The following is a 21975-nucleotide window of genomic DNA, read 5'->3' as shown; positions in this document are numbered from 1 at the left end:
CATAGTAAGTATTTGTGTTGCTTCTGAAAAACAGGTTGTTGGATTATTCTCCTTAAAATATGTAATGAATTCTAAAAACAATCACTACAACAAAATCTCCCCCTAATATAGAGGAGAATTTTATGCAATATTTGTGCAAGATTTTTTTTCAAGCTAAAAGCGATTAGAAAAATAACTGACAGAAATAGTTATGAAACAGATTTTTTCCCCCCTAATCCTGCAGTTAGTGATGATGATGATGATGATGATGATGATGATGATGATGATGATGATGATGTTTTAGAGTTTCTTAGAGAAAAGTTTTGAAAAGTTTGGCAAAAGTGCAGAAATTGTAATGAAGGAATAAACCATCCCGTTCATTATCGGCAATTTTCGAAACGACACCACTGAAACAGACAAAGTGTTTAATCGTGGAACGCTGTCGCAGCTGTGCTTTCGAGTTACGCTGGGAGCTGGCCTGGCTTCCCATTGCCCTCTGACTTTAACTCGGGCAGAACGGAGCCCCGACACAAGCAGGCAACTACTCTGGGGCATAACACGGAGCACAAACCATAAAGCGGAGCGCCCTGCAGCGTGCGGAGGGCACTCCGCATCTCAGGCTGCACCGCCAGCTAATCAAGCCGCGTGTGCCACTTCAGCACAGCGCCTGGGAATCGATGGCAGATCAATCCCCCGGCGCTGACAGCTCAGCGCGCAGCGCCGGCCCCGCCGCCGCACAAAAGCGGGACGGGGCGAGCCCCGCGGCCAGAGCGCGGCACGGCCGGCACTGCGGGCACTGCGGGCACAGCTACCGCAGCCCCGGGCGGGAGGCGGCCGGCCCGGCCCAGCCCTGCCCTGCCCCTCCGCCTCGGCAGCATCGCCCCTCGGCACCGGCTGCCCCCTCTGAGCCGCGGGGAAACGGGGCCGCCTGGGCGTGCCTGGTAGGTGGCGACGCCGGCTCGGGCACGGGCTCCGGGCGGCTGCGGGACTGCCCCGGGGAACCGAGCGGGACGGCCCCGGGAGCGGGGGAGACGCCAGGGGTGCTGTGCGGGACCGACGGGCGAAGTGCGGGAACGCTCCGGGAGAGAAGAGGAAACCGTGGGGGTGGGACTCCGCCAGAGAGCGGGATCCCCGGGGCGTGGAGCGGGACTTGGGGGGGAACACCGACCGGCAGGGTGGCATCGCTCGGGCGCGGTGCGGAACCACGGGGAGCGGAGCGGGGCCCCCGAGGGCGCTGCGGGACGGGAGCGGGCCCGGGGGATGCCCGGGCCGGGGAGGGGACTCGGCTGAGCCCGCCTGCCGCCGCCGGCGTTCCCCTCCCGCGTCGGGCGGCCCCGCGGAGCTGGCGGAGCGCGGCGGGGCGGCGGCGGCCGCGGCCCCAGGTAGGCAGCGCTGCCCCGGGAGCGGCTGCGGCTCGGAGGGGACAGCGCGGAGTGCGGCGCCGTGTCTTCTCCTCGCGTTTCGCGGGGCAAGCAGGCGGGGGAGGAGGAGGAAGAAGAGGGGTGCACAGGAAGCCACCTGGGGAGGGGGAGCCTCGGCGCGTTCGCTGCCCCGGCGATGTCCTGCCCTGCCCCGTCCTGCTCGGGACTCCCTCCGCAGGGAGGCGGCTGCGGAGCGGGGGCGCGGGCACCGCTCTGGCCCTCGCAGGGGACGCGTCCTGCCGGGGTCTCCGCCGCTGCTCTGTAATGGCCTGCGCGGGAGAGGGTCAATAGCGATGCCTCTGACTCCTTTCGCATGGCACGGCTCTGCCTTCTCTTTTAGAAACTCGTTTAGGTTAAAAAGTAAACTAGATTTAAGCCGCCGTGAACGGCTACAGTAGCCTCTGTGGGTAAGGAAACGTGGAAGAAGTTTGTTAACTGTGCACGTCCTGTTTAAAGCAGACTTTACTAAGTTTGGGATAGTTAACGAGATTTTGGAACTAAGTGGACTTTGAAGGAACTTTCTCTTTTTATGAATGACTTTTTAAATGTTCATGTGTAGGACAGTGAAATTTCTCTCTGCTTATTTTTGGATTTTCTGGATTTTCTTGCCTGCGAGATCGCTGTGTACCATTTTTCATTTGCCTAATGCAAAGCCCAGCTGCTGGTTATTCTGGGAGCTGAGCTCAGTGTGTCTGCTAGGCAAGGTAGATCTCAAGATCTGAGCAGCGGCAGTGTATTGATTCCATTAGCGGGATTTACAGATCTGCCGACAGATTCCTTTTAACACAGTCGCTTTCCCAGAATCAAAGTTCTCCGAGCGCCTGTCACTGGTCTAGGCCAATAGATGGCATAAGGCACTCAGGCTACCGTCCTGAGGGGACAGAGGGAGGAGAGAGATGCCTTTTGTAGGGAGCCAGGAGTTCCAGAGGGGATGTATGAGTCAAGTTCTAGGTGTCTGACTTGGGATACCTGGGGCAGACCTCATTTTCAGAAACATGTCCTGGACCACTCATTCTTGCTTTCCTCAGTCAAAATTGCAGCCTTTCCCATAGTCTTTCTCTCCTCTAATCAGTTAGGGTTAAATAATGTAGAATTTTGGTAGTAATTGATCGGAGTTCATATCCTAAGCCATGAAGTAGAGGTGGCTTTTCAACTTTGCATGATGTATTTAATATCTACTACTGGGGGGAAGCTGCCCATTGCAGTAGTGTTGAAACCAGTAGTCATTTGGGGGAATGAAAGACAATTATAAGGCTTGTAAGGAAGAAACTTTTTAGCTTCTGTATCTAAATCTCTGCTGAGATAGCACTGTGGGTAGACAAAAATGATTTTATGTTCTGAAATTGTGTAAGTTATTTAAATACAGGTAGGTAGCTAAATGATGATAAAAGAACTTTAATTGACAGTAGTCATACCTAGCTTTTACGAGAGTGTTTCTTAGCTGTAGATTTCAAAATGGTTTTCTTTAAAAAGAAGCACAGTATCATTAGATTTTTATTTCAATTTCAGGAATTAAAGTATGGGCAAGGTCCAGAAGTAATATCAGATTTCCTAAATTACGGTTCTTTACTTGTCTATTAGATGTACTTTATACTGTCTGGGCAGATTTAAGTGGATCTTGCAATTAAAAAAAGAGTAAATCTATATGTATTCATTGCAGAGGACATTAAAGCTCTTTTTTGAGAGACCTTTTTCCTTGTCTATAAATGTCTGTGTCTTGTTACCTGTGTCAGCACTAAGGCAACCCACAGAAGTTGTAGCAGCCTTTCAACTTCCTATTTGCGAGTGTGGGCAAAAGAAAATCAATAATCAGCTTTCAGCTGAGCTGATACAAACTGCAGTGTGACCCCTGGAATTGTTCCTGGGACAGGTGAGGTCGGATGTTTTACTAGAATGCCCTTTGTAGAAACAGAGAGGTCCTGAAGGAGGAGCAGGTCTTTCCTCACCCTCTCTAGCACTTAGCAACTTGCCCAGTGCAAGAATAAAACCACCTTAAACCTGAAAATATGGTAAATGGGTGTCTGGCCACCAGTATCACCTTAGCTGTGCAATTACACCCACAGGTAGGATAAAATCAACTACTCACACTCAGTGCCAAGGCCATCCAGCCTCAGTGCAGAACAAGGTTCTGCAGTGACTGAGCTGCTGAGGCACCTTAAACCTGCCTGAGGAGTGAGGCAGCTGAGCTTTCTGCTCTCAGCACTGCTGCCTCTGCCGGAGGTGAGCTTTTTGCTCTGGCTGGGCCCTGGCCAGGCTGGTGCTGGACACGTGTCCTGCCGTGTCCTGCCGTGTCCTGCCTCGCTGCTGGGATGGCTCCAGAGACGGCTGCCATGGCTGCCTGTGCTGGCATCCCTGTCCTGCCAGCTGGGCAGGCTCAGCCTGCGCCTCTCAGGTGAAAAAGTGCTGCTTAACAGGGAGGGTGTGACAGGCGGGGTCTGCTGTGAGTTTGTCAGAGCAGTCTGTATCCTGATAGGCAATATCTGTATGAGCAGCCTGACCTTCAGCTTGGTTACTTGAAAACAGGTCGAGACCGTGCTTTTGGTCTTACCTCCTGGAGTCCCCGTCTCAGCCCATTTGTTTGCAGCGTGTCTCCTGTCCAAAGACTCTTGATTTAAGGAACTTGTTTACTTCCTATTGGGGCACATCTATTAAAGAGATCTGCCCAAGGCTAATGACTAGAAACAAGGCTCAAGTCTCTAAACTCGCATCAATATCTGCCTTGCAAATTTTCAGTTGTGGGACATCTGCCAAGGACACATAATAAAACAGAGATCATGAATAAATAAAATGTACTCCACTAATCTGTGGATATTTTCTTTTTATCTTGCCTTTCCCCCATCCCTTTGTTTTTATTCTTGTTCTTCATATATTTTTTTATTTCTGTTAAGCCTTGCCTTTTAATTTATGGCATCATCTTATTTTCTTCCTGCCTTGTCTCTTCATTTTCTGAGGGGGAACGCATCCCAAGGAAACCAGGCAGGATGCTGTTATTGCCATTGCCTGGTTCTGTGTGGAGGACCAAATGCTCAGCTGACAGAAACTGTCCTTGACCTGTTTCAGACCATGGTTCTGCACCAGTTAATGCTAGAGGGTCATCTGCTTCAATATGCTACCTCAGTATGTTGCTCCATTCTTTACCATTTTTTCTTTTTTATACCTCATTTCCTTCTGGTCCTTTTCATTTTCCCATATTTTACTGATGCTTCTTTCCTTATTACTGTACTTTCCATTTTATGGGAATGTGTTCTGCTCATCTTGCCTCATTCATATTATACCTGACGATCTAACTGCAGTGTGTTAAACTGCTGTCATCTGTCATTTGTGGATAACTGGCTCATTTCTCTTGCAAGGGTGTTCTGCATGTGACACTTGCTTGTAATGGTTTTCTTTTGCTTTTTCATTCTATTTTAAAGGAGATGACTTCTAGAATATTTATCTCTATTGCAGAGGAAGATGATGTTGACTGTGTTGGTCCTTAGTTTCTGAGGGAGCTCATTCCACAGTAATTTTCAAGAGACATCTGTCTTCTGGCAAGATGAGCTTTATGATTTGTATTAGAAGGTCCCATTGTGGTCACTGTTCTTGTTCTGCTTACTTTGCTGCACATTTGGGGCCATTTGCTGTGTTACAGGTAAAGGCTGAGACCTTGATTTTCTTGCACTCTTCAGCAAGGAGCTCAGGTAAGTCTGGAGTAAACATATTGGTCTCTGTGTGCTGGTTAGGTTGATATAAAGGTGTGGAAGGGTTCAGTCGTTTTGCCCTCTCTAAATTGTTTATGTCACTGCTGTCTGTCTGCTGGATATTCCTGATGTCCCTTGTCATAGCATAAATTTCCGTTCTCCTTTCTTTTGTCCACAAACTCTCCAACTCATCTTCTTGCCCTTCACACTAAGGTGTCTTACCCATTTTGCCTTCCCATCCCTGACAGGTGAGTGGGGACTGAGGTGAGGGGTCTTGGTGTACCAGCTCTCATAGCTGCTGAGGAATTTCTGGGAGGGGGCTCCAGGAGAGGCCACTGCAGCTCAGCCATTCAGACTCCCTTTTGTTCAGAGCAGCCACCTGCCCTGGCTGCAGAGATCAGCCTGACTTTGGCCTGCAGTGTCTGTTGCCATCTCCTCCAGGCAGGTTTATGTCTTAAAGGTTGATATTGGACATGCAGAGCTGCTGGACTGTGAATCCAGAATCAATCCACGGGCAGACGGTGGCAGATGGGCAGCCTGGCACCATCCTTGTTGGGATCTCTAGATGCTCAGAGTGACCCTGAGAAAAGTTAGAATTATAAAAGTTATATTACTCTTTCCCAGCCCGGCACTTGCCGAAAGAGTCGGGGCTCTTCATTTCTCAGTCTCAAGGTTGTTTATTGTATGTTATCTATAAAATTCTTTCTCCTGGCCTGCCGAGGTCCGTTCAGCAAGACAGTCCGAGGCATCCTGTCTGCCCCCAGGGCGGTGTTATGTCTTTATACTAAAAACTACATATACAGTGTTTACAATTACTTTCCAATATCTATCACCTATGTTAGACAGTGGGCTTCTACTCTAAACCAATCTAAAAGTGCCAACATCACAGCAGAAGATGGAGGCCAGGAAGAAGAAGAAGAAGAAAGGCTGGACATGCCCAGATCCCTCCATCTTGCCCCTCTGGAGCCCCATTCTAAAAACCCCAAAATCTACTTTTTCACCTTGAGTTAAATTCACTATCATTCTATTTAATTTGTCATGGCTTGCAGATCTTCATCAAAGGTTGGTAACTTGCTCCACGGGTCATAATCAAAACCACAGGTATTTTGAGCCCCGTGCCAGGGTCTCTGAGCCCCGTGGCAGGGTCTTGGCTACTCAGGATAGCCAGAGGGGATGTCCTGGGTCCTGACTCATCCTCACCTGTGCCAGCAGCAGCAAGAGATGCTGTTGTCCCTTCTTGTCCTGTGAGGTGTTGTGCTGTGTGGGTTCTCTGGAGGTGCATCTGTGCAGCTGGAGCTGTGTATGCTCTGAACAGGGTAAAGGCTAAGAAATTAACTTCTCTTTTTTCCATTTTTTGGAATTTTTTGGTCTTACCAGCCTGTCAGTAAAAACCAGCAAAGGCCACATGGACAAAATGGAGTGTGGGTGGTTTAAGGAGGACAGGTTATTTATGATCTGAGGCAGAATGTTGCTTCCTCCTTTTTCTTCCTTTTTTACGTTTTTCTCCTTTGTTCATCGGCTTGGACAAGCAGTTCAGATGCCAACTGATGTCTTAAAAACTGGTTGATTCTTCCACATGTTTAGTCATTCTAGCCCAGTGCTGCTCTAATGACAGGCTCAGAGCTCAACTTGTGCAGAGGATTGCTTGTCTTCTCCTCAAAGCAATGGCAGACTTCATAGACTTAGCAATGTTGAAGTAGAACATGTTGACCTGCTACATGACATCGAGAAGGTCACATCTCAAGTCTCAGGGGCAGCTTCCAAAGCATGGAGCCCAAGGCATCTGCCTCACAGTTCTTAATAAAGTGCTATGAGATTTATGGACAAAAACTGTCTTGTACATCAATCTTGTAAAACTTAGTATTGGCAATTTTGTGCCCCATATAGAGTTTCATATTTCTCTGTTTTTTTGTTGTTTGAGCCTAACAAATTGACTGTTGATGTTCATATAAGTACAGGCAGGTTACCTGTGGGAGGCAGATAACCATCTCAGGAAGAATCTATAACAGCTTTGATTTGCATGGAGGAGTTACAACACAGCCTGGGTAGTTTCATAAAAATTGGAAGCACTTCTGATTGCTCTGCCATGCTTCTTGCTTCTCTTCTACCTCCTCTCCTTCAGCAGACAGGAGCTGTTGCTGCTTCCAGTGGTGTTAACTGCTGTGGAGGCTTCAGCTCTAAAACCTTTTTGGTACCATGGTGGTGTGTGTTACAGGGAGCAAGAGGGTTCTCACTCCTGGCCTCAGTGAGAGAAGAATCACCCTCATAGTTTGTGAGATGCAATTATAAATATACAATATTTATTTTGTGGACAATTGTTGTCAATCAGTATGTTTAAAACCGGGCTGGTGGAAGACTGGGTATGTCCCAAAGAAGACTCCTTTTTATTGAAGGCTTTATCTTTTTTATATATATATATAATTCTTCAGTTATTTCAATCAGTTACTGCTGATTTAATTGGGTTACCATTCCAAAGCTGCTTGGTAATTTTATGAACTCCTTTTATTGCCCGTTGAGAGAAGAGCAAATAGAACCATAAGTTAGGTTTTCATTTTGTAAACAGCTCACTCATTACTGCAGCACAAATGTAAATCAGCCCTCCATGGTTTAGCTGTAGCTAGTGACAAGCATTGAATGATGGTTTCAGCATCACATTTTAGGGGCAGACACCTTTTCCCTTGAATAAGCTGCTGAAAATGATGCTGCCTTGTATATTCTTCTTAAGCTAAGAAGATCTGTGTGTCTTCCTGTCCAGTGCAATGTTTGCTCTGAAAAGGGCAGCCAGCATAGATCAATACTGCTCTTTTAATTCGCCCATGAAATTGGTAAAAGCTTGAGCTGGACAAGGGGGATAGAATGAGTTCTTGGTGGTATTTTAGCTCAGTGCTATTAGTCTGGAAACAGCAATGGTGTTTATGTTTTCATTGTAAGCTGTTCTTTTTAGGGAGTCATGATTTTGTTTTACAGTTTGCTGGATGTTAGGCCAGGCAGAAAGAAGTTTTTCCCACTTACTTTGATTAATTTGTTACGATGACAGAAAAGAACAAAACAAAGGGAAAATTAGCTCATGGCATGTTTGGTGGTCAAATAAGAGTTATTGTGGATTCACATTGAAACCTGTGAATCTTGAAAGTGAGAAAGGCTTAATCTGCAAGCAGTTGCTGGTAGGCAAAGTGCTTGGTCCTGGCTCTCTGGGATGCTCCGTCCATTTCCTGACCATGAAGCCAGTCTTTCCTGAGGTCTTCTGTAACTGCTAGAGGCAGGGGATGTGTTTCAGTCTTCTTAGGCTATCACTTATCCTTGGAGCTGAGCAAAAGCCCTGGCTTGAGGCAATACTCAGGCACAGACTTGTAAGAAGTCCAACGTGACTTGAAGAATCTCCTTTTGCTTGTGTGTATTCAACTCTATTTGAAAACTGTGGACCAATTCTCTGGAAAATTTGGACTGAGTCTCAGCTGGCATCTTTAAAAGCTCCTGGCCTCGTGACTTGGGTTTTAGGCAATCAGACATGTTCTCTTAGATGAGTATTACTGATTTCAGATGATATCAAGGGTTTATATATTCAGATAGTAAGTCTGAGGGCTGTGGTAAAACTGCCTCACAAATGAAGTGAGAAGCAGAAGTTGTTATTTTTCTCTCCATAGTTTTACTGAGCACATACTGTAGTGAATGTACCTCATTGAATTTGAATGAAGTACCTCATTCAAACGTAGACAGAAAGCTGAAATTATACTTTTTTCTATCTTCTTTTTCTTCTAGAGAGTTTTAGATTAGCACTGCCCTTAAGGCTAAACAAGTTTTTCCTTACACTGATGTTCAGTGGTGCTTTGCTTCCATCAGCAGCATATTAAGGGGAACTACCAACAACTCCCAAATCTATTTTGCTCTTAGTTCTTCTAATGCACTGCATATATGCTTAATAAACTCTTAATTCTTTCTTGGAAGACATGTAGTTAGGATCTCAAATCTTCCTCTGGACCTCTTGGTGTGTGGTGCCTTCAAAATCTTGGGGGCCTTTTGTGGGAGTTTATGAATCTATCTGTTGATGTTTAGCCCAGGCAAAAACCTAAGAAATCCCTTGTCCTGGTAAAGTCTTCCACAAAACATCTGCTAATTTTGTGGGATTAGGATTTATGCAGCCACACACCATCAGTTTTCCCTCTCTGGACATTTGTGTGGGTCATTTTAAAAGTTAGAAAAATATATTTGCAAAAAAAAAAAGTTGGGAGAAGTAAGGAGAGAAGGGGCTGGATTGTGACTTCTGAAATTTCTTCTAATCTGGTTGGGCTTTATATCTGTTCCAAACTTTCTGCCATTGGAAGACAATAGCGAAAATGGCACCAGAGTCATTTTATAAGGTCTGCCTTTGAGTTAAATGGCTGTATTGTTAAGGGCTGTGCAAACACATGTACTAGCCAGAATCCAGCCCACACACACAGCACCCCCAGTACCTTACAAATTGTGCCAATGTGTGATATTACTTTGCATATGTAAATCCAGGTGATAGTGTCCACTCAACACTTCCTGAAAAAATAATGGATAATAATGCTGACAAGTGCTGAAATGAATTGCAGTAGTTAGGACTGACATTTATTTTGTGAAAAAAACTTAGTTGCTGGCTGTTCCTTTTTGTGTGCAATGACAATGCCTCAGCTTCTGTGAGTATTTAATTGAATAGTGATGCAGGGATGCAATTCTGTGTCTTAGCCTGTCACGTCCTCACTTCACACATTTTCTGGCAAATGTCCTTTTTTCCTGAATGCTCTGTGGGCACAGCCTGGTTGAAACAAACAGGGAAAACACCTTTGTTTTTTAGGGACTGAGATGACTAATAATACACTGGTTGACTGATGGGATGCTGTTAAAAGGGCTGTCGGCATCCTGGAGAAACTCCATCTGGGATGAAGTAGCCCCATGCAGCAGTTTGGGGGCTGACTGAATGGAAAGCAGCTCTCAGAGAAGGACATGAGCATTGGGGTAGGCAGCATGCAGAACTCAAGTGAGCACTGTGCCCTCACAGTGAGGGCCAGCTGCCTCCTGGGCTTTGTCAGCAAGGCTGTAGCCAGCAGGTCCACAGAAGGGGTCACTGAACCCAGACTGGAGCAGAAGAGTGTCTAACTAGGCTTTAGGAGAAATATTTTCCCTGTAAGAGAGGTCTGACTTGACCAGGGTACCAGAGAGTTTGGGAAATTTTGGAGATGTTAAAAAAAAAGACAGTTGGCCCTGAGCAGCCTTCTTTCACTGAACCAGCTTTGAGACTGGGTGGGACAAGGTGACCTCCAAAGGATCCTTTCACCACAAATTCGTTTGTTATGCTTCCTGGAAAGACAAGGGGAGTGGTGTAACCAAATGATGTCCAGTGTAGGAGCAGTGAGCAAGTACCAAAATCTGAGTGCTGAGCATGTACCAAAATCTGAGTGCTCCAAGAAATGGAGGCTCCTAGAGGCCTCAGTGTGGGTAAGATTTGCAGTGTGGCTCTGAACCCTATGTCCCTTGAAGATATTTTTTTCCAGCTGCCTCCACATATCCTTCCTTAGCCTGTGGCCTCAAATCCCACATACTAGCACATTGTAAAACTTACTTGGATGCTTTGAAAGTGAATGTTGGATCACAGCAGACTGCAGAAATTTTATATAAGTGAGATTTAGAGCTCTGCTTCAGAGTTGTCTGGGGTCAAGAGAATTTATATTGAACAGTACTGACTCCTTTAGTGAGATTAACATGCTGCAAACACAAGTGTTTTTACAGATTTTCAGCTGAAGGTTTCACTCAGAATATTCACAATAACAATTGCTTGTGTTCTTGTTGCCTAAGAGACTGGGAATATCTTGGAGAACTTCACTGTGGTCAGGAAAACCTTTGTTTATCTCTAAAATTTATAGAATTTTTTCAACACATTAAAAAATAAATACAACGTAACTTTATCTACTTGGGCTGCCAAGTAAAATTAAATATATAGCAAAGGAAGGAACTGACTTGTGGAGAATTTGTAGATAGTCAGTTTCTGCTGTCCATCCTCAGTGACTCCATCCCATTCCAAATCTGCTGGACATGTACGCATCTATGGGCCTGGACTGCAGCACAGTGTACTTAAATAGATGTTAGAAAAATAATTTTGGGAGAACAAAGGCATTCGAGTACTGGACCAGATTCCAAAACCTCTCTGGAGAGGCTTTATCATTGGACATGAAATAAACATCTGCCAAAATTGGTCTAGAAGTAGCTGATCCTGCCTTGAGGAGGGGGAGAAGCTGAATTATATTACTCTTCAAGGTCCCTTCTAAGCCTGTTTTCTGTATTCAGGGGTATGTTACTAATGTAAGCATCTTATTTCTAAATAAATTAAAAAGGTTCCAACAAATGGGCTGAGGTACACCCAGAACAGAATTGCAGTGAGATAAATTTTGTTCAAGCAGCTTATCCCAAAGCCAGGACTTTGCAGAATAAAGGTTTAATGGATTCAAAAGTCATGTGTAGCCAGGTGAGTGCTCTGCAGCTGAATTGCCCTTTTAGCTCTGCTGCTCCTGTGGCTGCTGCTAGTGGAGGTGTTGTGGTAGCACAGACAGGACTGGTTTCAGGTCCCCTTGCAGTTTTTACTGCTGTAATGTGTTGCAACATAATCCTGCTGTTTATGTTAGTGTCTCTTCCCAGTTTAAGGAGGACAAGTCCTGCTTTATGTGCTGCATAGATTTTAGATTGTTCAGAACAACTTTTTCACCCAGTGCAATTGACTGTGGTGATTGGATTTGTGTCCTTTAAAAATATTACCTTGCTTCCAAAAAAAAAAAAAATTTAAAAAAAGGTAAAGAAATTAGGAGTGGGAAGAGATAATTTGGGAGCAGAATTGATCAACAGCTCTGCCATCTGTACTAGGAATAGGAGGACAGGTCCTCAGACTCCAGAATGAGAAATCAGAAAGTGTATGATGGACAAACAAATAGAAGATTTTGAGTATCAGATCAGTCTTCTTGGCAGTGAGATAAATCTTATTTTCAACACTCTGTATGCCTTTCACAAGAGATAAGAGTATTCTGAATTGCACCAAGGTCAGCATTCCTTTCCTAAACATGGAAGAGTTATGGCTCTATGTGGGTAAAATTTGTCACTGTGCTTGTGAACCATTAACACCCTCCTTAAAAACTCAGGAAAGTCTTCAGTGGTTCATGGACCTGTGTATTGGAGAAAATACATCCTGTCTAATTGTTCATCCCTTTATGTTAGGCCTGGAGGAGTTGTGGTGGGATAGATGGAGCAGTTTCTCACCTCTCTCATCATAGCCCCTGGATACAACCATGGGCATTGAAACAGCCCTGTAAATACAGGAATGGTATTTAGATTTTCTATGCTAGATAAATATTGTTGTTGTTTCTGTTGTTTTTTATTAGCTGAACTGTCAGAATGCAGCTCTAGGCCCACATGTCTCAGTGTACCAGTACCTGGAGTGGTGTGTGACAGCTTTTGGGGAGACTGTGAAGGAGCTAATGGTGTGAGAGGGATGTGGGCTTGTTTGTGGGCAGCTGATCTGCTGTGTGACTTCAGGGACACTGCTCTCTGTGTCTGGGTACCTGCATTATTTTCCTTGCTTAGATAGGTAACCTTTCAAAATCAAACAACATTTATAAGTGAATTACAGTTTCACTGAGGTTCTTCTTAGATTCTAGACTAATCAATGATGGAGAATGAAGAATTATTTTTAAGAAGTATAATGATATATTTTTATTCTGCATCATTTTTTCCTATATGGAAGTATTTGACTTTGGGATCATGTATCAAATATTTTTGACAACAAATTACTCCAGTAACAATAGGATTTTATGTTCATTGTGATCACTGGAGAAGTACTTGAGTGGAAAAAATTGAGAACTCAGTGGAAAATGGGGTACAAAAAATAATTTGGGGAAGGGATCCTTTGAAATTGTGCTCATTACAGAGGTACCTAGATCTACAAGTTGCAATGTCCACTTCAGATAGTATTTTGTGTTCTGAGGCTGTGCTCTTGATGGGCGCCATTAGTATGACCTGTCAAACAAGATTATTGCCAAAATAACCTGGAGAGAAACAATTTATTTCACCATCAACCACAGCAGTGCTGACCTGCTTGTAACAATGCCTTTGTCTCAAATATTTCTGTGAACTTCAGCCCTTGGGATGATAGAACAGAAGGAAGTGTTTAGTGTGGCCAGCTGTCTGTCTGGGCTGGCTGTGGAACAAGTTTGGGAACTGCAGCATTCTAACTGTGCTTCAGTGTGGGGATTTACAGGTTGGTTCTCAAGCCAGCGCATTTTAATCTGTCACTTCCACTTAGTTGCGGATAATGATCTTTTAATTATATGAACAGAATATAAATTGCAGAGCCTTTGGGAATGTTGCAAGGTGCAAGCCTTGTTAACTCTCATGATGTGTATCTCCAGAGCCTTTTCAAGTCAGAGAATAACTTTAATTTTTGTTTTTTTTTTTACTTTAGTCATTTTACAAGGTGACGTTCTGATAACTGGGTGGTATTAGGTGTTGCTCCTTGTTCTTTATGTATATGAGAAAGGAGTTCAGATCACATACTGCATTCCCAAGGAGCTTCTGTCATGTGCAGGCTACAGCTGGTGTGTTTTCCCTTGTCCCTTTCTCATATCCAACCCTTGGCATATCCTCTGTCCTTACCAGCGTCCTCCTAGTGGAAATAGCAGAATTTCACTTTGGGAGGATTCATTTTACGTTGTATTAGTCCCATGGAAGTTACACCCCTTATGGCACTGCTCATATAGGCTGCTTATCTAGTCATGGCAGAGGTGAGCCCCACCTCTGGTGATTCACTCCCAAAAACCTGTGCCTGGATGAGTGGTGGGAACCATGGGCTAGAGATGCTTCTTCTATTCTTGCTTGTGTTCTTTTACTCTCAGTTGTAACAGCTTAATTTCTTCCTAATCAGTCTTTTGGTGGAAGTGATTTTTTTTTTAACCCCCTATATTTGAAGACCTTTTTTTTACAGGTATGAATATTTAAATAAAATGATATAAATATTTAAATAATTTTACATTTGAATGTCTGTAGTGCTGCTAACAGCTGTAGTTGTTTACAGATGATGATCATCTCTTTCTGATCTTCATTGTATTGCAAAGTTGCACAAACATTTGGCACACGCTCAGTGTCTGAAACAGCCTGGTGACAGTAGAATTGTACTGGGGTGACCATAGCCAAATAGGCTTACATGGGAGTAGCATCAGAACAAAATTCAACTCAAACTTTATTTACCTGAGGTCTTCTGGAGGTTGTACTGAATCAATTTTAAAAGAAATGTAGTTGCATAATTTTATTATTTTCATGGCATTTTAATGCAATATCCTGGATAAAGGATGGCACTGCCAGTGGAATACAAAAAATAAATTACAGCTGAGAAAATAATGTAGCTGATTAATTTATCCTCTTTGCCTCACAGAGTGGCCATAACCACAGAGTGGTTTCTTCAGATGGTCTTGCATTTGTGCTAGATGACTTTTTAAAGTTAACCTCCACCTCCATAGTCTGTGAATGACTTTGCAATTAGCTGTGCCAAGTATTACAATGAATTGAGTGTTGCAGCTTATATCATAGTAAAAGAGGCTGTGCCAGTATTACCTTACTTTTTTTTCCAGGCTTAATTAAGTGTGCTAAAGCAGTTACTACTGTCCAGCTGACAGACAACAACTTAAGTCATGCTAACTGGATTTCAGTCCAAATCCCTAATTGTGATTGATCAAGTAAATTATACATGCATTTAAATGTTTTTCTCTGCTCAGTGAGTCAGAAAATGTAGGCAGTACTTCTAGGTGGTGCATTAGACAAGTGTTTGCCCTATGATGAGTGGAGAAATTCAAACACTTAAAAAATCAGTGAAATGTTGATCCTGAGCTGAAGGTTGTTTTGGTTTGTTATCCACAGCATTTTAGAAGTACTTGGTGTCAAAATCTGCACGTGTGTAGCTTGGATGATTGGTAAAAGCTCTCAATTCTGGGGAAATTAGCAGAAGTAACAGCCCAGGTGCTTGTCTGCATCATTAGGAGACAAAATCTGCATCCTGGGCACGGCTGAGCGTCAAAGTAAGATTCTTTAGAGGGAATTTACTCACAGCTGAATTTCCTGAGTTTGGAACCCTAAAATGGAAATCTGCCAAGATCATCAGATTCCTTAGGGAAAAAATGTCTTTGAGCTCTGGAAATACTTCTTAGAGTTACCAGGATTTGTGTGCCCTTTCAGGTTCACATCAGTGTTACATCCCTTGTGACTTCACTGTGAGCAGGACTAGGCCCTTTAATTAATGTTCCTTCAACTTAGAGGAAACCATGCTAAAATGTGAACTTAATCTTGAGAGGTTTATGGAGTGTAACTGTGCAGGAAGGAGGAGGTGAGGCTAAAACAACATAGCCTTGAAAGAAACTGGTAGAAAATCTGTAAGCATGAGCTCTCTTTGAGTATTTTAAGTAGCCAAGCTCAACCATTGTAAACCAGTTTAACTTCCTTTCTGTTGTGCCTGGATAATCACAGATTAATGCTAACAAAAGATGGAACTGCCCCAGTTTGGAGTTACCAGTGGTACCAATGTGGTACCATGTTCAAAAATTCAGCTCGTCAAAAAAAATGTTCTGAAGCTTGTGGTGTATGACCTCACAAAGAATGGAGACTGTGTGCAGATACTATGCAAAACATAACTGAGAAAGAGGAACTTTGCTGACAAATAAATGTGTAGTATGGGGATCCATGTGGTCAGTAAAAATCTCTTAGTGGTTTGTTCCAGAGGAGGTTGGGAACCACAGCACTTTGTGATGTGTTACACATCTGTGGCATAGCTGTCTCAAAGGGACTGTATCTGCAAACTGTCTCCGTGACTCCTCTTTTGAGAGCTTTAGGGATTTCACAGCGTGCTAAAAGCCCAGAAATTTGCAACTCCCCTTCCAAGACAATGGGCCTGTGGCCTCACCAACAATGTGTGACTGCAGAAGCACTGGCTAGAGCCCATCTCCAAATTGGACTGGGAAGATCCTGTCATTCTGGTTTTTATTCTAAAGTTAGTATTCTTTTCACACAGCTTTCCTAATGACTGCCTTTTATTTAGCCCTGAAGCTTAACATTTGGAACTTCTATTTGTTGGGGTTTTTTTCGTTATCATGGAAAATAATGTTCATTCTTCCAGTTACCATCTTTCTTCTGTGTCTTGTTTCATTTTCTATTCTATATGAATTCTTAGCCAGTAGCTCCTTGAAACAGCTAAAGCAATTAAAGCAAACAAGTAACTAACATCTGGTATGTGTTTATTTGCTCTGTTATACTCTCTCCAGGGCAAGAATTGTGTGATTTGGAATGGTTTCCAGTTCATTATGTTATCTATATTTGAAGAAGGTCAGAGAGGTTAATGTTGCACATCAAGTTGAGATTTGCAAAGTTTGTGGTAGTTCTGTGTTCTTAGGATGTTCATGACACAGGCCTTGGCACTCCAGGAAAATACCATTTCCAGCTGAACACAGTTTTACCCTTGAGGAAAAAAAGGTTCCTGAGTGAGTGAAGGGTTTCCTTAAGTAGAGAGCAAGTTGTGCTGAGACAGGAGTTGTCATCTGTGGTCATTGCCCTGTGGCTTGAGTCACTTGTTAAAGTTGTTCTGATAGTAACTAGCAGAACAATGTCCCGGTCCATGGCTGAGGAGTCAGGGTCTCTGCAAGTCAAACAACACATTCTTCAGATGATCAAGCTCCTCTTGACACAGTTATTGTGAATCTTTCCTGTACACTCTTTCTGTAGTCTAAAAATCACTTCATAGTAGTAACACATTAAGGAGGTTCTGGACCATGGTCTTACTAAGCAAGATCCACTTTCTTTCTGTATCTTGCACAAATTATGACTACAGTACCCTCAAAATAAAGCGGTAAAATATTGCCCACTGAATTTATTATACAGAACAATTTCATGGAGGCACCATTATGAATATAATCTGCATCATCGATATGGTTTTATATTGCTGTCTCAACTGTAAGTCAGTGTAGTGTACTAAGAATTTACTGGGCACTAAGTTCTTGCTTTAGTTATTTCTGAGTAAAACTTGCTTTGTATTTGTCATTATTTGTCATGATCAGAAGTTTCCCCAGACAGGAAGGTAATGGCTTTAAGCTGAAGGAGGGTAGATTTAGATTGGGTATTAGGAAGGAGTTCTTTACCATGAGGTTGGTGAGACACTGGCACAGGTTGCCCAGAGAAGCTGTGGATATCTCATCCTACTTCATCCAGAATTCTTCAGGGTTGGGTTGGATGGACCTCTGAGCAATCTGGTCTAGTGGAAGGTGTTCCTGGCCCTGTCAGAGAGGGTGGGAATGAGATGATCTTTAAGGTCCCTTCTGACCCTCGCCATTCTATTGGTCCATGACTCCATGATCTGAGATCTTGCCTGGTTTTTATAGTGCTCACTTACACTGCCAGGGTTCTCATGTTAATGAGTTGCTTGAAGTGGAGATTTTATTGACTAAAATGAATCAATAACTAGAGGTTTCTTGTGTCTGAATATACTTTGACTTCCAGTCACCCCAGTCCAGATTTATGTCTTTTTTTTTATTATTTATAGTGCTATAAAACAGAGCTTGGCTCTAGATCATGAGTGAAGTGTGGTGATGTTTATCAGATGCGTCTTGCTCCCCTTCCTCTGTGAGGAGAGATCAATGGTCTTATTTGACCTCTTAATGATTCCTAAGAACTGGAGCCTTGGGAAATGCCTGGAGCAAACGTGTCTTACAGCCACTCTATTAGCTAGCAAATACCTGCCTTCAAACTAAATCTAAAGGTGCAAAATCATTTCTATGTTGTTATGATTTAATCTCAACTGGCAGCTCAACCCCATGCTCACCCACCCCCTGTGGGATGGGGCAGGGAACCAGAGAGGTAAAATGGCAAAAGTTGTGGTTGAGATGAAAAGCATTCAATAGGTAGAGCAAAAGTGAAGCAAACCAAGGAATTCATTGACCCCTTCCCATGGGCAGGCAGGTGTCCAGCCATCCCCAGGAAGGCAGGGCTCCATCCCATTGAATGGTGACTTGGGGAGACAAACACCATCACTCTGAGTGTCACCTCTCTTTCCCTCTTCTTCCCCCAGCTCTACATGCTGAGCATGGCACCATAAGGTGTCTTCTTTTAGGACAGGAGAATTTTGATACTATCTTGTCACATTTAAAATGAATTGATTTCCATACTAAATTGAAATAAATTAGCTTAGTGTGCATCAATTAGTGTTTAAGTGTCAGAGATCAAAAACATTTGCTCTCCTCATGATCTTAAGTTACATATAATCTGATGGCAAGTGTAAGAACTGCCAGTTTTGGCTTTACAACAGCTTCTCCTTGGAAGGAAAGCAAGAAAGCAGTTCTGTAAAAGTTAACTTACTCACTAGTAACTGTAACTGCCTTTTGAATTCAGTTTCAGCTGAATTATATTTATATTTATTTATTATACTGATAGTAAAATACAGAAACATTTAAATGCCCTTCTGTCCATGTGCAGGTGTCCACAGTTAGTTGTTGAGGAAGAACTACTGTGGAAGTTCCATCTCTGAAAGCCCCTTTTCCAGAGATGATATTTCCAACTTTTCAGCATTGCTGTAGGGTTGTAGCTAGGCTGTGGCAGAACAGGAATTGCTTCTGGAACTGACCAAGGTTGTAAGAGGGTTGTGACACTTCAGGTGAGTAGGAAGGCAGATAGAAAAATACCTGAGGGAGTGCAGATATCCAAATATCTACCACAGCATTCTGAAGTCAGGAATTGAAAATCTTCAAAAGAAGTCATGATATGTTTTCAAGAGCTGATGTGTGGATCACCTTAGAAGTAAATGAATTGTCAGCAAAAGTAATTGCAGTCTACATACAAGGAAATAACATTGGAATTAGTGGATTATAAATTGCAACATCATGTAAATGAATGCAACTCAGCTGAAACTGTAATTGAGAGAAACCTGCTCAAAAGTTTGATCCTAAATTGATTGATTGATAAGTTTTCTCTTTAAAGATTTTGTACATAACTGAAGTACATGGATTTTGTGACTATTAATTTCAGTGTGGTAGTGAAACAGAGACTGATTTGCAGATGAATTTGGCAGTCTTCCTTTACCCTGGTGAAAAGGAGACCTAAACCAGAACCTACTGCTTTCAGATTTGCTAAAGCTGTAAACCAACCTAATTTAAAACTACACCTGTGAAATGCTGAATAAGGGTATTCGTAATTTTATTTCTTTTTTTATTTGTTTTGTTACAGCATTTCACAGTACCCAGAGATGGAGAAAAGAATGTGTCACAAGAGCAAAACTGAATTAAATGCTCTAACAATATCTTATGTTCTTTTCAGGTTCTATGTAATCTCATTGGGCAACAGCAGTGGAATTCGTCTGTCCAAAATGGTTTATGGTGAATTTTTCCGCAGACCTGGCAAAGATGCAGAACTTATCAATTTGAATGTGGGTGGCTTTAAGCAATCAGTGGATCAAAGCACCTTGCTCCGATTTCCCCATACCAGACTTGGAAAACTTCTCAAATGCCATTCAGAAGAGGCTATTCTAGAACTGTGTGATGATTATAGTGTGGCAGACAAGGAATATTACTTTGACAGGAATCCTTCCTTGTTCCGATATGTTCTGAACTTCTACTATACGGGCAAACTTCACGTTATGGAAGAACTTTGTGTCTTTTCCTTCTGCCAGGAAATAGAGTACTGGGGGATAAACGAGCTGTTTATTGATTCCTGCTGCAGCAATCGGTACCAAGAACGGAAAGAGGAAGGTCCTGAAAAAGACTGGGATCAGAAGAGCAACGACAGTATGGACTCCTCCAATGAAGAGTCATCCATATTTGACAAAGAGCTAGAAAAGTTTGATAATCTGTGTTTTGGTGAAATAAGAAAGAAGATCTGGGTCAGGATGGAAAATCCTGCATACTGCTTGTCTGCCAAGTTAATTGCCGTGTCATCCCTGAGTGTTGTTCTGGCATCAATTGTAGCCATGTGCATTCATAGCATGCCAGAATTTCAAAGGCTGGATGCCAATGACAGGGAGATTGGAGACCCTGTGCTGGAAGCTGTGGAGATTACATGCATCATCTGGTTTACTGCTGAGCTGGTGATCAGGCTCTTCACTGCTCCAAGTCAGAAGAAGTTCTGGAAGAAACCACTGAACATCATTGATTTTGTCTCTATTATCCCATTTTACGCCACACTGGCTGTGGACACGAAGGAAGAAGAGAGTGAAGATATTGAGAACATGGGGAAGGTGGTTCAGATCCTGCGGTTAATGAGGATATTTCGCATCCTGAAGCTGGCCAGGCACTCCGTAGGACTGCGGTCTTTGGGCGCCACTTTGAGACACAGCTACCAAGAAGTTGGACTTCTGCTTTTGTTTCTGTCAGTTGGGATTTCTATTTTTTCAGTGCTTGTCTACTCAGTGGAGAAAGATGATGACTCATCAGAGCTGCAGAGCATCCCTATTTGCTGGTGGTGGGCAACCATCAGCATGACCACTGTTGGTTATGGGGACACTTACCCGGTCACGCTTGCTGGAAAGCTGCTCGGCACCCTCTGCATCATCTGTGGGATTCTGGTGGTAGCACTTCCAATCACCATTATTTTCAATAAGTTTTCTAAGTACTACCAAAAGCAAAAAGCTATTGATAGAGACCAGTGCAACAATGATCGCAAAGAGAAAAGCAATGACCTACCCTATTTTAACATTAGGGATATTTATGCAAAAAAGATGCACTCCTTCATTTCTAGCCTTTCTTCAGTAGGAATTGTGGTCAGCGACCAAGAGTCAACAGATGCCTCCAGTATCCAAGATATGGAGGATGCTTATAACACAGTATCTTTAGAGAATGGTACAGGAAAATGAGTTGAATCACGTTTGCTTCTCTTTATTTCTCTTCTGATTCTTGGTAAATGTGGACTGACAGACTTCAGTGAATTCATTAAGAGCAGTTGATTCTCAGGGTACTTAACTCTCAGCCATATTTGGACATTCTTTGCTCTGAGGATGCCATAAAAGCTTCATTGTTTATATGAGGTTTTAAAATATGCCTCGTACAGTGGTTTAGTTTTTACACAACTAGTGTTATGCATTTTTGGGGACAAAAAGCTGGGAAAAGAGTTTTACATGTGAGATAAGTGGGGTCTTTTTGATTTGTGAGTATTGTTGTTTGATTTGTTCATTGTTTTTTCCCCTGCAGCAGTCTCATATCTTACACAGAATTTGCTTTTATAATTTGCTGCTCTTCTGGTAGAGATGCATTAAAAATGTGTAAGAACTATTGCACAAGTTAGTGAAGTTTTCACCTGCAAATACATTAGATAAATGAAGGAATTGTGTACATGTAAAACTGTGTTCACTAACAAATTTGTGTAATTTTAGAGTTGGGAATCCATTTCCTAAGTTGGGGCAGAAAATATATTGGTACATATTGTTTTTACTCCATGGAAGCATAATATTTATTAATTTCTTTCCAAAAGCACAATACATTTTTAGTTTGTTAAAATAAATTATTCCCATTGTGCCTGTATTTTTCCTAGGATCCAGCCATGGCCAAGCTCTATCAGGTCCTAAAGGTTTTTAGTCATAAGTCCCAGGATGAAGTGTGAGCAGGATAGAAGCTTTTTATTCCATTTAGCCACCTCTCATGCTGGTGTGACCCTGAGCGATTCTGGTGCCTGGAGGGGATCCCGCTGTGGTTGAGGCCACCTCGATGGCTTCCCCAGGGACTTTGATTTCTGGGCACTGAAGCAAACATCTGTGCTGGTCTTTAAAAGTCTGCTCCCCAGTGCCAGCCCAGCTGCCCCTTGCTGGGGCTGCTGCCTCGGTGGTGGGAGCAGCAGCTCGGCCGCTGTGCTGGGTCTCTGTCCAGGGCTGAAGTGCCGAG

The 21975-nt window shown here is 43.2% G+C and overlaps 1 protein-coding gene across 1 annotated transcript; it reads left to right on the top strand.

Annotated features, from left to right (window-relative positions):
- Window positions 1-875: 875 nt before the first annotated feature.
- KCNS3 (potassium voltage-gated channel modifier subfamily S member 3) lies at window positions 876-21580 on the top strand. The gene is made up of 2 exons (XM_058020750.1): window positions 876-920; window positions 19424-21580. Exon 2 carries the CDS (start codon window positions 19473-19475, stop codon window positions 20952-20954), a length of 1482 nt encoding a protein of 493 aa, XP_057876733.1. The 5' UTR covers window positions 876-920; window positions 19424-19472; the 3' UTR covers window positions 20955-21580.
- Window positions 21581-21975: the final 395 nt, after the last annotated feature.

Source organism: Melospiza georgiana, chromosome 3 (assembly GCF_028018845.1).
Source record: "Melospiza georgiana isolate bMelGeo1 chromosome 3, bMelGeo1.pri, whole genome shotgun sequence".
In the NCBI taxonomy this organism is placed as follows: domain Eukaryota; kingdom Metazoa; phylum Chordata; class Aves; order Passeriformes; family Passerellidae; genus Melospiza; species Melospiza georgiana.
The sequence above is the reverse complement of the archived record's forward strand: the minus strand, read 5'-3'. Positions and strand labels throughout refer to the sequence as shown.